This window comes from Artibeus jamaicensis, unplaced genomic scaffold, assembly GCF_021234435.1.
Source record: "Artibeus jamaicensis isolate MK-2021 breed Jamaican fruit bat unplaced genomic scaffold, CSHL_Jam_final contig_1127, whole genome shotgun sequence".
NCBI lineage: Eukaryota > Metazoa > Chordata > Mammalia > Chiroptera > Phyllostomidae > Artibeus > Artibeus jamaicensis.
Window position 1 is genome coordinate 2,116,628 of NW_026521219.1, and position 14,149 is coordinate 2,130,776.

Below are 14,149 nucleotides of genomic sequence, written 5' to 3' on the forward strand. Positions count from 1 at the left end.
AATCAATGTTTTGATTCAAATTTCACATCCCCACATCCTAGCTGAGTGACATTGCCAAGTTTACTTTTGTTCCAAGAATCCTGCTTAGGTGCTTGGTACAGGGCCTGGTATGTGATACAAGTTTAAATAAACATATAGCCCTGGCTGGTGTGGCTCAGTGGATTGAGTACAGGCCTATGAACCAAAGGGCTGCTGGTTGATTCCCAGTCAGGGCACATGCCTGGGTTGCAGGCCAGGTCTCCAGTAAGAGGGCGTGTGAGAGGCAAAAACACATTGATGTTTCTCTCTCTCTCTTTGCCTCTCCCTTTCCCTCTCTAAAAACTAAATAAAATCTTTAAAAAATAAATTCAAAAACAAAAAATATAGCTAATATTACCCCCAATTCCAATAAATAGACAGAGCAACTATACTTTTTTAGATATTAAAAGATTATGAGGGTAGTAAAAATACTGTATTAGCACACAGATGAAAGGGAACACAGAAAAACCACATTAGATGTTGTAATAGTTTGCAAAAGTGACTGGGTGGCTTAAACAACAGATATTTTTCTCAGAGTTCTGGAAGGCTTGAAGTCCAGGGTCAAGGTGTTACCAGGTTTGGTTTCTTCTGAGGCCTCTCTCCTTAGCTGCGGATGGCTGCCTTCTTGTTGTGTCCTCACATGGTCTTTCCTCTGTGCTCCACCTATCTCTGTCCACATTTCCTTTTCTTATAAAGACATATTGGGAAAAGACCCACCCATAACACCTCATTTTACCTTAATTACCTCTTTGAAGGACCTATCTCCAAATACTGGGTTGGCCAAAAAGTCCTTACATTTTTTCCATATGATGGGTCTACTAAGTGTTTCACTGCCTTTAACTTCATTCGAAATTGTGTTAGATTGTATTGTGACTGCTGTCATATGAGCATGCATTAACAAAAACCTATAGAAATTGAATTTTTGTGAAGCCATTTTAATATTGAAGATGGGCGAAGATATGTAACATTTTCAGCCTATTATGCTTTATTATTTCAAGCAAGGTAAAAACGCAACTGAAATGCAAAAAAAATGGGCAGTGTATGGAGAAGGTACTGTGACTGATCAAACGTGTCAAAAGTAATTTGCAGTTTCTTGGTACTATTTGGCCAAATGATTCTTTGCTGTGGGGCTGTCCTATGCATTGGAAGATGTTTAGCAGCACCCCTGGCCTCTACCCACTAAAAGCCAAAAGTAGAAGATAGATGACATACTCAAAATATCCAAATTGATAAAGTTACTAGTGAAAATGAAAAATGTGTCTTTTATTTAAGAGGAAAAAAATGGACCTTTTGCCAGCCCAGTACCCTTATATCTGGAGGTAATGGAGCTAAGGAGTACAGGAGCATTTAGTAATTTAATTTTGAATAATTTGGGGGAAATTGAAATGAATTTTAAGCATAATCCTCTTCCTCCAAATATAGTCCCAAATGTTCAATGGTTTTGTAGAAATCCCACTAGGAAAAACCTGCAAGGATATTTCTTAAATTCTACAGAATGAAAGAAAGCAGAAGTTCCTAAATTTAAAAGTAACAAATGAGGATGAGGGAAAAATCACACAGAAACCAACGATTAGTATAACTGCATACAATAATTTGTCATATGCAAAAAACTTGAGAACCAAAGAGGAAAATATTACTTTTAATGGACCATTATTTGTTACAAAAGTCTATACAGGTAATAAAAATCCTCATGTTCAGAGTTGTAAAGAAGTGCCCTGGCTGGTGTAGCTCAGTGGATTGAGTGTTGGCCTGTTAACCAAAGGGTGGCAGGCTCAATTCCCAGTCAGGGCACATGCCTGGGTTGTGGGCCAAGTCCCTAGTAGGGGGCTTACCAGAGGCAACCACACACTGACCTCTCTTTCCCTCTTTCTCCTCCTTTCCACTCTCTCCAAAAATAAAATATTTATTTATACATGAAAAAAGTAATGATAGGAATGAATAAAGAAAATGTAAAAGCATTTTACAAAAATGTGAAGCAAAGCAGGAACATGATCATTATCACTTATAATCAAAGAAGCATATTTTAAAAGATGTATGTGTGTTTCAAAACCCTCGCAAACAGCTAAAATCCTTTACTGTTAAGGGGTAAAGAAACAGCATGAGTTAAATCAACTCTAACTTTGTGTCTGAAGTCACAGTGCTTTTGGCAATCTCTCCCTACAAGAGTTCTGCTTCTGAAAGTAAAGAAAGTGGAGACAGCAAGGGGTTGGGCTGTTTTGTGCAAATTGGTCGTAGCATTGTCATTGGTAATGGAAAAACAAACCAGCAGGTGCAGGACACCTGTGCAGTTGGTGGGGGAGGGGGAACAGAACAGCTTCTGTCAGTGGAGCTGCCCAGGATCCTCTTCTCTGGTGAGTCCAGCGCCAACGGAATGATAGGTGAACGGCCTCAGCTTTCCTGTGGGAACCCAGGCCAACATGTACAGTTGGAGGCTCCACTCCGAGCAAAAGCACACTTGGTGCCACTCGGGGCCAACCCAGCAGCAACTTCAAAGTTTGAGCTTCAGGGCAGAATCACTGGAATTACCTGAGGGCTTGTTAGAAATGCAAATTCGAAGGCTGAATATCCTACATCAGAATCACTTGAGGAGCCTTAAACTGTTTTAGAAAGCTCTCAAGGTGATTGTTACACACATTAAAGTTTGAGAACAAATGATGCAAAACAAACGAATGAAGAACTCAAACTACACTGACTCTTGCAGATCTGCCTCCTGTGGATGAGGGCCTGACTCTGACCATGAAATTATAAAGGGTTGGCAGTTTCAAAATGGTAGAGACTAAGAAACAAATAAAAATAAAACCACTACTCATCAGACCTTTTATCTACCCCACACATCAAGACATGCATGAACAGTCAATCTTTTGTAAATTTGTTTAATTTTAAGTGAGCAACATACTTTGTGCCATTGAAATAAAGGGGGAATTCATGTGTTTACTACAACAGCATTCACGTTTGCATGAAAATAATCAAACCACTATCCATCAAGTAAAAGGAAAAAGAACGCTGAGATGCAAGGATACTTGCTTCTGCTGAACTTCAGTAGCAGAAGCAGGTCTGTTCCCCTAATGCTCCTGACAGTACTTATCCAACAGGAAGCTGGGGAGTCTGGGGACCTGACGCACGTGCCTTCAGAAACTCCTCAAGTTGTTTCATCTTCTCATCTGGATAAGCAAAAATGCTCAGTTTCAAAATTACTGGTCATTTGCGGGGGTGGGGGCAGGGAGGGGAGCAGGGAGAGTGGAGGAGTGGTGCTGGCAGTGTCATCTCTCAGGGCGGGGGTTCTGAACTTGGGTCTGTAAATGGTGGTGTAGCCAAACAGAGGCTGGCACGAGCAGTGATGGGCCCAAAACCTCAGATCTCAGCTTACTCCAAGGTCCTACTTGGACTCCTCACTAAAGGATGCCCAGGGGCTGTGTGCAGCGTACTGGAGTTAGGAGACTGCAAAAAGCACTAGGAAGGTAAGAGAGGCTGGAAGGAAGCCAGGTACGGTGAGGTGGTTGACCCGGGGCTCCCCTTCCACATGCAGGTTTTAAAGACCCTCACCTCGGGCACGAAGTTTTCGGTACTTTGACGCCAAGCTCAAGAGCAGGCTCTTCACGCGATTTTGTACTCGGGGCTGTCCGAAGACGGTGATTTCGACTAAGCTCCCGGAGTTTACTGTGTCCACCGTCAGCAAGACCTGGTTCACCCACTCCATTTCCGGAACGGTGGCTCGGTCTGGGCCTAAACAGGAAAACAGAGACTCGAGGCGGCGGCACGGTCCAAGGTCAAGAGCACCTAGATTTGAAGAGAATGTGGTCCGGGGAAGGGAAGAGCTGGAATCATGGCGTCAAACGTGGCCGGGTAATTTGGGAAAGACCTTGGAGCTGCCGCGCCAGGCCCCTCTATGACTGGAGGGGCCCGGCCACCCGCACGCCCGGGGACGCTCACCGAAGATCGAGTCGGCCAGCCATGCCTCCAGGTAAAACACCAGCGGGTCCCTCAGTTCCTGCACAGGAAACCACCAGGGCCGGGTGCGGACGCGCGGCATCCCCAGCTGCCCGTCCAGGGACTGGGCGGACGTCCACTGATCGCCCCGGGGCGCAGCGCCTGGCTGGCTGGCCATGCTGGGAGCAGCAGCCCCGGGCGAGACGAGTCCGCGGGTGTGGAACTCCAACCAGGGCGGAGCCTGCGCCCCGCTTTTGTGGTTTCCAGCCGGCGCCCCCCTTCCGGTGCTGCCCCTCCAGCCCATTGACACTGGGCGGAGGCGCTGTGGGGCGCTTCCTGGGCTGCATCCAGCACCTGGGCTTCCTTTTCATCCTGGAATTAGTGTTTGGCTCCAGCTGGGTCTCGGGGCGGTCCGCGGTCTTCTCTGGCAAGTAGAGCACCAGCCTCCAAGGCCCATGCCCCTGCACATGGCTGACTAACAGTGTGGTTTGACTTGGTGACTCTGTGAACTGGAAATCACTTTCCATTCTCAGATTCCTATGTTACCTTCCAGGGGTAGGTAGGTAAATCAGGCCCAGGGCAAGCTCATTAAATCCACATTTTTCTCTCTTCTGCTCCCTATTACCTTCTGACTTTCTGGTTGGTTACTCCTGCTAAATCATTCAAGCAAGTGTTTCATATTTAAAAAAATAAAAGTCAAACGTGTTCCTTATAGAAAACCTAGCAAGTATAGACAGATCCCGCTTACTTCCAAAACCCTAAAACAACTAATATTGATGCTCATTTCTCCCAAATGTTCTTAATTGTAGTTAAAAATTTAAATTATGAAAGCTTTCACACATTCAAAAAGTTATATAAAACAGCCATGAACCATGCCCCCTCCCGCCCCTCGCCCCCAATTAACAAAATGTTAACATTTTTTTCACATTTGCCTCACTCCTCTCCTCTTTAAAATACATATCACTAAAACGTCTTTCCTTTCCCTCCCCACAGGAAATCACTGTCCTGAAGCTGGTACACACCATTCCATCCATGTTCCTATACTTTTTCTAGTGCTTTTCTAGAAATATTATTTGGTAGTTTTAGAATAGATTGCTGTACAAATTGTTTTATTTGTACAACTAGCTATGTGTTTGCTTCTAAAATCACCTTAATGGAAAATGTTGACCATTTATATGTGGGGGATGGTATTAATATCCTGAATTCCTGCATCCACGTCATCTAGGCATCAATAGTTATCAACAGATAATCTGTATGTGAGGAGATATTGGATCTGACTTCAATAGGTATTTTTACTTCTTCAACTGAATTTAAAAAATCAACATAATAATGCCTTCACATTCTAAAAAATGTCTTGAGGACATAAATGTGTGAAAGTTTTTTTATTTAATGTATTCTATTTCAATCTCTTACCAATCCTTTTTCAATTGTGTGTATTCTGAACATCTTCTAGTTTAAATTGCCTTTTCAGTTTAAGGTATCTTTTGATGAATAAATTTTTAACTTTAATATAGTCAAATTCATTATTCTTTATAGTAAGTGTCTAGCTTAAATCCTTTTCTCTCTTTAGGTCTAAAAATATTCACTATACTTTGAACTAGGAATGCTGAAGTTTCTATCTTAACATTTAAATCCTTGTACCATCTGGGTTATTTTTTTAAATTGGCAATTAGGTAGGGAAATAATTTTATCCTTTTATAAATGGGTAATTTTTTGCTTGAGCCATTCTCTTGAGCATACATTCAACCTGAGGCCATTTCATACAAACTCCTTGAAAATTTTAGACTATTATGTAGCATGAGTTAGTCACAAGGCTGGTTTGTACTAATTAAATATCAGATCAAGATACGAGAAAGGCAAAGTCAAGACAACTTCCTTTGCCATTCCCATCTGAATGGCAAAGTTTATTTCTTTCATTTCTTTTTTTGAGTTTTCAATTATTATTTTTATTTTATTTTTTCCGTGACTATATATCCCCTCTATACCCTCTTCTACCTCCACCTTCCCTCACTACAATCACCACACTGTTTGTCCAAATACATGAGTTCCTTCTTTTTTTTTTTTTGCTAAATAACACAATGCCTCAGTCCCACCCCTACCCCAGATGTCAGCCTGCTCTTATGAGTTTGTCTCTATTTTTGTGTGTTAGTTCAGTATGTTTGTTAGATTCCACATATGAATGAAAGTATACACTATTTGTCTTTCTCAGACTGGCTTATTTCATTTAGTATAATATTCTCAGGCTCATCCATAATGTCACAAAGGGTAAAAATTGTCTTCTCTTTTATGGCCAAGGAGTATTCCATTGTGTAAATGTCCCATAGTTGTTTTATCCACTCATCTATTGATGGACCCTTGGACTGCTTCCATATCTTGGTGATTGTAAATAATACTGCAGTGAACATAGGGGTGCTTATGTTCTTTCAAACAACTGTTTTGGGTCCCTTTGGATATATTCCCAGAAGTTGGATCGCTGGGTCAAAAGGCAGATCCATTTTTAATTTTATGAGGTGTCCCCATACTGCTTTCTACAGTGGTTGCACCAATCTGCTTTCCCATCAACAATGCAACAGGCTCCCGTTTCTCCACATCCTCACCAGCATTTGCTGTTTTTTTATTTATTAATGATGGCCATTCTGACAGGTGTGAGGTGGTATCTCATTGTGGTTTTGATCTGCATTTCTCTGATGACCAGTGGCATTAAGCATCTTTTCATATGTCTGTTGGCCATCTGTATGTCCTGTTTGGAGAAGTGTCCATTCAAGTCCTCTGCTCATTTTTTAAATTGGATTATTTGTTTTTTTGGTATTGAGTTTTATAAGTTTTTTTATAAATTTTGGATATTGACCCCCTTATCAGATATATCAGCGAATATGTTGTCCCATTCTGTGAGTTGACTTTTTATTTTGTTGATGATTACCTTTGCCTGTGCAAATACTTTTTGGTTTGATGTAGTCCCACTTATTTATTCTTTTGTTTCCCTTGCCTGGGGAGATGTATCTGAAAAAATACTGGTATAAGCAAAGTTCAAGATTTTGCTGCCTATGTTTTCTTCTAGAATTTTTACGGTTTCAGGTCTAACATTTAAGTCTTTGACCCATTTTCAATTAATTTTTGTGTGTGGTATAAGCAGATAGTCTAATTTCATTTTTCTGCACATATCTGTCAGATTTTCCCAATACCATTTATCGAGTAAACTACCTTTAGTCCATTGTATGTGCTTGCTTCCTCTTTCAAATATTAATTGACTATAAAGGTATGGGTTTATTTCTGGGCTCTCTACTCTGTTCCATTGAGCTATGTGTGTGCTTTTATGCTGGTAACATGCTGTTTTGAGTACTATGGCCTTACACTATAGTTTGATATTAGATAGCATGATTCCTCCAACTTTGTTTGCCTTCTCAGGATAGTTGTTATGTGGGATCTTTTGTGGTTCCAAATAAATTTTTGAAATATTTGTTCTAGTTCTGTGAAATACACCATCGGAATCTTGATGGGAATTGCCCTGAATCTATAGATTGCTTTGGGTAGTGTGGACATTTTAATTATGTTAATTCTTCCTACCCATGAACACAGTATGTGCTTCCACATATTTGTATCTTCTTCTATTTTTTTCTTCAATGTCTTAAAATTTTCCAAGTACAGGTCTTTTACATCCTCGGTTAGGTTTATTCCTAGGTATTTTATTCTTTTTAAATTTTATTTATTTATTTATTTTTAGAGAGGGGAAGGGAGGAAGAAAGAGAGGGAGAGAAACATCAATGTATGGTCGTCTCCCACGTGACCCCCAGTGGGGACCTGACCTACAACCCAGGCAGGTGACCTGACTGGGAATTGAAGTGGAGACCTTTTGGTTCACAGCCCATGCTCAATCCACTGAGCTACACCAGCCAGGGCCATTTTATTCTATTTGAAGCAATTGTGAATAGGATTGTTTTCTGAATTTCCCTTTCTGTTAGTTCATTATTGGCATATAAAAATACAAATGATATCTGGATATTAATTTTGTATCCTACTACTTTGCTGAATTCATTTATCGGTTCTAGTAGTTTCTTGGTGGAATCTTTGGAGTTCTCTATGTACGGAACCATGTCATCTGCAAATAAAGACAGTTTTACTTCTTTCCAATTTGGATGCATTTTATTTCTTCTTTTTATCTTTCTTTTTAAGTTTTTTATTTTAATTTTTTACATTTTTAAAAAATATATTTTATTGATTATGCTATTACAGTTATCCCATTTCCACCCTTTATTCTCCTCTGCCCTGTAACCCCCTCCCACCCACATCCCCCCCACATAAGTTCATGTCATTGGGTTGTATATATAAGTTCTTTGGCTTCTCCATTTCATATACTATTCTTAACCTCCCCCTGTCAATTTTGTACCCAACATTTATGCTTATTTCCTGTACCTTTTCTCCCATTCTCCCCCTTTCCTTCCCTCTCCCCGCTGATGACCCTCCATGTGATCTCCATTTTTGTGATTCTGTTCCTGTTCTAATTGTGTGCTTAATTTGTTTTTGTTTTTGCCTTTTTATAGGTTCAGTTGTTGATAGTTGTGAGTTTGTTGTCATCTTACTGTTTGTATTTTTTTCATCTTTTTCTTAGATAAGTCCCTTTAACATTTCATATAATCAGGGCTGGGTGATGATGAACTCCTTTAAATTGACCTTATCTGGGAAGCACTTCATCTGCCTTTCCATTCTAAATTATAGCTGTGCTGGATAGAGTAATCTTGGATGTAGGTCATTGCCTTTCATGACTTTGAATAGTTCTTTCCAGCCCTTTCTTCCCTGCAAGGTTTCTTTTTGAGAAATCAGCTGCTAGTCTTATAGGCACTCCTTAGTAGGTAACTGTCTCCTTTTCTCTTGCTACTTTTAAGATTCTTTCCTTATCTTTACTTTTGGGTAATGTAATTATGATGTGCCTTGGTGTGTGATTCCTTGGGTCCAACTTTTTTGGGACTCTCTGAGCCAGGAAGTCTATGTCCTTTGCCAGATTAGCGAAGTTCTCCTTAATTATGTTTTCAAATAAGTTTTCAGTTTCTTGCTCTTCCTCTTTTCTTTCTGGCACACCTGTGATTCAGAAGCTGGCACATTTAAAGTTATCCCAGAGGTTCCTAAGCCTCTCCTCAGTTTTTTGAATTCTTGTTTCTTCATTCTGTCCTGCTTATATTCTTATTTCTTCCTCCTGCTTCAGATCATTGGTTTCTGACCCAATTTCCTTCCCTTTACTGTTGGCTTCCTGTATATTTTTCTTTATTTGACTTTGCATAGCCTTCATTTTTTCCTCTATTTTGCAATCATACTTAACCATTTCTGTGAGCATCCCAATTACCAGTGTATTAAATTCTGCATCTGATAGGTTGGCTATCTCTACATCGCTTAGTTCTATTTTTGGAGCTTTGGTCCATTTTTCATTTGGGCCATATTTTTTTGTTTCAGCGCACCTGTTACATTGTAAGGGGCAGGGCCTTAGGTATTCACCAAGGCAGGGTCACCCACATCACTGCACTGTGGCACTGTATCGGGGGAGGAATCTGAGAGGGAACAATGCTACTTGCTCTGCTCTCTGCCGGCCTTTAGACACTTCCTCCGCTACCCACAAGCAAACTGGGCCCTTCTGGTGCTGATTCCCAAGTGGGTGGGTTTGTGTACATTCTAGGACCCTGTGGGTCTCTCCACCAAACTTTCCTGTGAGGCTGAGAGTTTCTCCTGCTGCAGCAACCCCCACAAATTTTTATAACCAAAGGTTTTGAGGCTTTATTTCCCCATGCTGGAACTCTGGGTTGTGCAGTCTGTCTCAGTCCCCAGTTGTTCCTCCCAGTTTATCCACATGCAAATGTGGGGCCACTAGGTCTACCACCCACCTCCTCATCTGCTCAGTCCTCCAGCCACTGCCTTGCCATGAGTCCTCTCCACCCCGGGTGCATGTCTCCACCGCTCCTACCAGTCTGGATGAATGTTTCTTCTTTAACTCCCTGGTTGTCAGACTTCCATACAGTTCTATTTTCTGGCAGTTCTGATTATTTTTTATTTTTAAATTTGTTGCCATTCTTTTGGTTGTGCGAGCAAGCAGAGTGTATCTATCTACTTACACCCTTATCTTGGCCTGAAGTGATAATGGTCCCTTTATTACTTTTCTCGAGTATTATCTTGTAACTTAGTCATTTTCTTATTGCTTTTTGCTGTTTGCTCTTTCCCACAACTCTTTTTTATAAAAAAAAAAAAGAAGTTCCTAGTCTTTCACTTTAGTCTTGATCTCAGTAGTGACCTACTATTTTATTCTCCTTTCTCTACCACCAATTTATCTCCCGCTTCCTCCTCTGAGCCTCAACAAAGTTCTATACTGAATTAATATCTTATACAGAAAAGGGGCAGCGGCTAGGCTCAGTTGAATGCAGCAACGTTTACTTCTGCCTAGATGAGGAGCCAGAAGGGAATTCTTTGGTTTTGTAGAAGTAAATGGAATTTAATATGTTTGTTATGTTACTTAAGAAGATTCATTCTTGCTATAAAAAAACAAAAACAAATAGCACCCAACATTCATGGGGCACCAAATGTTCATGTCTTAAACCTTTGGTAATGTCCTTCTTGGTCTGATACGTCCTCTGCCCAGAGATAGAAGATAAAATTCACAGCTGCTCAGAACATTAGCAAGGTACAGCAGTGGCCAGGTATACTTTCCTCTGGGTTTCTCCAACGGAACAGCATGTGTTTCCTCCTGCCCTCTCTCAAACTTTAAAGGCTGATGCAGCAGAGACAAGACAGATGAACATCACATAACGCAGGATTCACCAAGTGTGGTCCTTTGATCCTTTTTGTAGTCTAACCTGGCGATTAACCTATCCATCTCTTTTTTCACTTGCTTCTCACCTAATGTGTTTTAAATTAACTCAGTAACTTGTGTGATTTGATCTGCTCTGTGACCTCATGGACATCCTGCCTCATAGTGTATATGGAGCCACCACTGCGTTGGAGTAATCTGCCCTGTGACGGCTAGTGATGTGAAAGGGATGCAGTTAAACAGCACCCAGACTCAATGATAAGAATCATCTTTCCAAATCAAAGAAATACTGTTCAAGGAGCACTCCAGCGCAGGAGGACTACTAAAAACGGACTCATCTCAACACTGGCCTTGTAATCACCCTCAGATGCAAAGGCTGATGAGCCAGAGAGACAGAACATTGGCTCACTGAGTAACAAAACACTTGGTAGTATGATCCTTCCACCCCACTTGCACTTACCGTAAGTACATTAATCTCCCCACCACACACACACCTATTTCTCACTGTAGGTTTTAAGTTGATTCAATCAAGTATTTGATTTGAGCATTATAATTTGGTCTGTGATCTCATGGGATCTCATGATGGCCTGCCTAGTAATGTTCTCAAGGCTACCAATGAATAAAATTAATTTCCTGGAAATTATTTTATTAATAAATTTATTAATAAATTATTTTTATGTTTTATTAATGAAAAGATGGAAGTACAGATGAAACTGAATGAGGCCCTGGCTGAGTAGCTCCGTAGGTTAGTGCGTCATCTAGATGCACCAAGGTTGTGGGTTTGATCTCCAGTCAGGGCACATACAAGAATCAACCAATGAATGCATTGATAAGTGGAACAACAAATCAATTTCTCTCCTTCTCTTTCCCTCTCTCTGTCTCTCTCTCTATAGCCTTCCTCCCTTTCTTGCTCTAAAAAAAGAATTGATAAATAAAAAAATTTTTAAAAAGAAGCTGAGTGAAAGGAAGAAGAATGCCATGAATGAAAACTAACACCAGTTTTCATTGCTAGCAGTGTTCGCCAGGCTAGACTGCATTTTGGGCCTTAAAACATACATTATTAACAGGAACAAAAGAGAGACGGATTTATAAACTCTGGAGTGAGGTTCTGCCTGCAGAGACCCTGGATGAAGACATCATCACCCTGTCTGACCAGGAGGCAAAATCTTCAACTGAGGACTTGGGGGATAAGAAGGAAGAGTAATACATTAAACTCAAAGTCATTGGACAAGATATCAGTGAGATTCACTTCAAAGTAAAAATGATGACATAAAATGCAAAGAATACTGTCAAAGACAGAGAGTTCCAATGAATTCACTCAGGTTTGTCTTTGAAGATCAAAGAATTGCTGATAATCACACTCCAAGAGAACTGGGAATGGAGAAAGATGTGATTGAAGTTTATCAGGAACACCCATATTGTTTTTGTTTTTTTCTTTTCTCTCAGTCATTTTTTATTTTTAAAAATAGTTCTTTTGTAATGGGGGTTTCAAAATAGAATTGAAACTAGCACCCTATCTTTAAAACATGTGGTAATTTGAATTCTAGTGCCCGTTATTCATTGTTTGTTTTCATTGTGCTGATTTCTGGTGATCAGACCTCAGCCCCCTTTTAAAATATTGCATGTGTGCACAAAAGGTAGCATGTGTGCTACCTTTTTCAGGTAGCCTCCCATTTTCGGGGTTGTGATAAATAAAGTCAATCAATGCACGTGTTCTTAATGACTCTTTAATAGGCTCTGAAGTTCTAGCATGTGATTGCTTCACTCCTGGACTATGACTTCCAGTGGGAGATGAAAGTTCTTCAGAGAATTGAACTGTGGGAAAATGACACTTTCTTAACTTGAAACTACTTTTAAATCTGAGGGTCTGGACCAAAAGAGGAATATAAGGTCGGAGTAGTCAAGATGACAAATAAGTGAGAGCAAGGACTAACTTCCAAGATGGCTTCACTGAAGAGAAAGCATTTTAAGAGCAAAGAAAAATCTTGTCAGAATATCCCAGAAAGGTTCTAATAAAGTTGTTCATGAAGAAGTATGTGCTACAGAACACTACACTTTTAAAATTACATTTGTACTTTTTGGCCTGGGATATGGGTTTTAAGTGGACATTGTCTGTACCAGCTTCATTAAAATAAATAAAATATCTGTAAAAATCATTTACAAAAACCCTTAAAAATTTAAAAGAGTAGAAATCATACAATGTCTGTAGTTAAAATTTATGTCAGAGACCTTAACCGGACAGAAACTGGGAGGACATGTGGGAGGAGCTATCACATACACTCCATGTTATCACAAGAACTCAATGCAAAGAAATCTATGTTTACAACATAGCTCTAAGGTTGAAACAGCTCCTCCTTAACTTTCTCTTCCATTCTATGTAGTACTTCCTTTGTCTTTTTCCATTTCAGTTCATTTATGTGGCTCACCATGTCTGCATTGGATTGAAATCCTTTCTTTTTCCTGAATAAATTCTTTTCATTGATTTTTTAAAAGATTTTATTTATTTATTTTTAGACAGAGGTGAAGGGAGAGAGGAAGAGAGGGAGAGAAACATCAGTGTGTGGTTGCCTCTCACACACCCTCAACTGGGGACCTGGCCCACAGCCCAGGCATGTGCCCTGTCTGGGGATTGAACCAGCAACCCTCTGGTTTGCAGGCTGGCAGTCAATCCACTGAGCCACACCAGCCAGGGCCTGAATAAATTTTTTTGGTGGTGAATGCCTAGTTGATTTTGTTTTTATGGTCAACAGTGTTCTCAGACCACAGTGGAATTGAACTAACAATCACCAGAATGATAGCTGTAAAATCCCAAACTACTTAGAGATTAAGCACATTTCTAAATAACACATGGGTCAAAGAAGAAATCTTAACACAAATTATAAAATAGTTTGAACTAAATGAAAATAAGAACACAAAACTTGTGGGATACAGTAAAAACACCGCTTAGAAGGGAATGTATAGCATTGAATGAATACATTAGAAAAGAAGAAGGATCTACAAGCAATCATCAAATTTTATACCTTAGAAAACTAGAAAAAGAAGAGCAAACTGAATCAAAGTAAGCAGAAATAAAATAAAAATTAGAAAAGAAATCAGTGAAATTGAAAACAAGAAACCAATAGAAAAAAAATCAATGAAACCAAAGCTGGTTCTTTGGGAAAAAAAAGTAAAATAAATAAACCTCTAGCCAAGCTAACTAAGAAAAAGGAGGGAAGGCACAAATTACTAACACCAGAAATGAAAGAGGGACTATCGATACAGATCCCATGCATTTTAAAAAGATAATAAAGAAATACTATGCCCAGAAGTTTGATAATTTAGCTGAAACGAACCAATTCCTTCAAAGATATAATCTGCCAAAACACAAAAAGAAACAGACAAACTGAATATGCTTATGTCTATTAAGGAAATTGAGTCAAT

General features: G+C 39.9%; 1 protein-coding gene across 1 annotated transcript; it reads right to left on the reverse strand.

Moving 5' to 3' along the window:
• Positions 1 to 2,940: 2,940 nt before the first annotated feature.
• On the reverse strand, positions 2,941 to 4,129 carry OOEP (oocyte expressed protein). The gene is made up of 3 exons (XM_037147106.2): positions 3,949 to 4,129; positions 3,562 to 3,741; positions 2,941 to 3,179 (listed from the first exon to the last, which is right to left on the reverse strand). Exons 1-3 carry the CDS (start codon positions 4,121 to 4,123, stop codon positions 3,100 to 3,102), a joined length of 435 nt encoding a protein of 144 aa, XP_037003001.2. The 5' UTR covers positions 4,124 to 4,129; the 3' UTR covers positions 2,941 to 3,099.
• Between the last annotated feature and the right edge of the window lie 10,020 nt (positions 4,130 to 14,149).

Bases quoted from the DNA above. Each gene is read 5' to 3' on its own strand.
- OOEP (XM_037147106.2), bottom strand. From the start codon at position 4,123: ATGGCCAGCCAGCCAGGCGCTGCGCCCCGGGGCGATCAGTGGACGTCC. The intron at 3,742-3,948 runs GTGAGCGTCCCC...TTTCCTGTTTAG, and splicing joins GCTGGCCGACTCGATCTTCG to GCCCAGACCGAGCCACCGTT. The intron at 3,180-3,561 runs GTGAGGGTCTTT...TTGCTTATCCAG, and splicing joins CCGAAAACTTCGTGCCCGAG to ATGAGAAGATGAAACAACTT.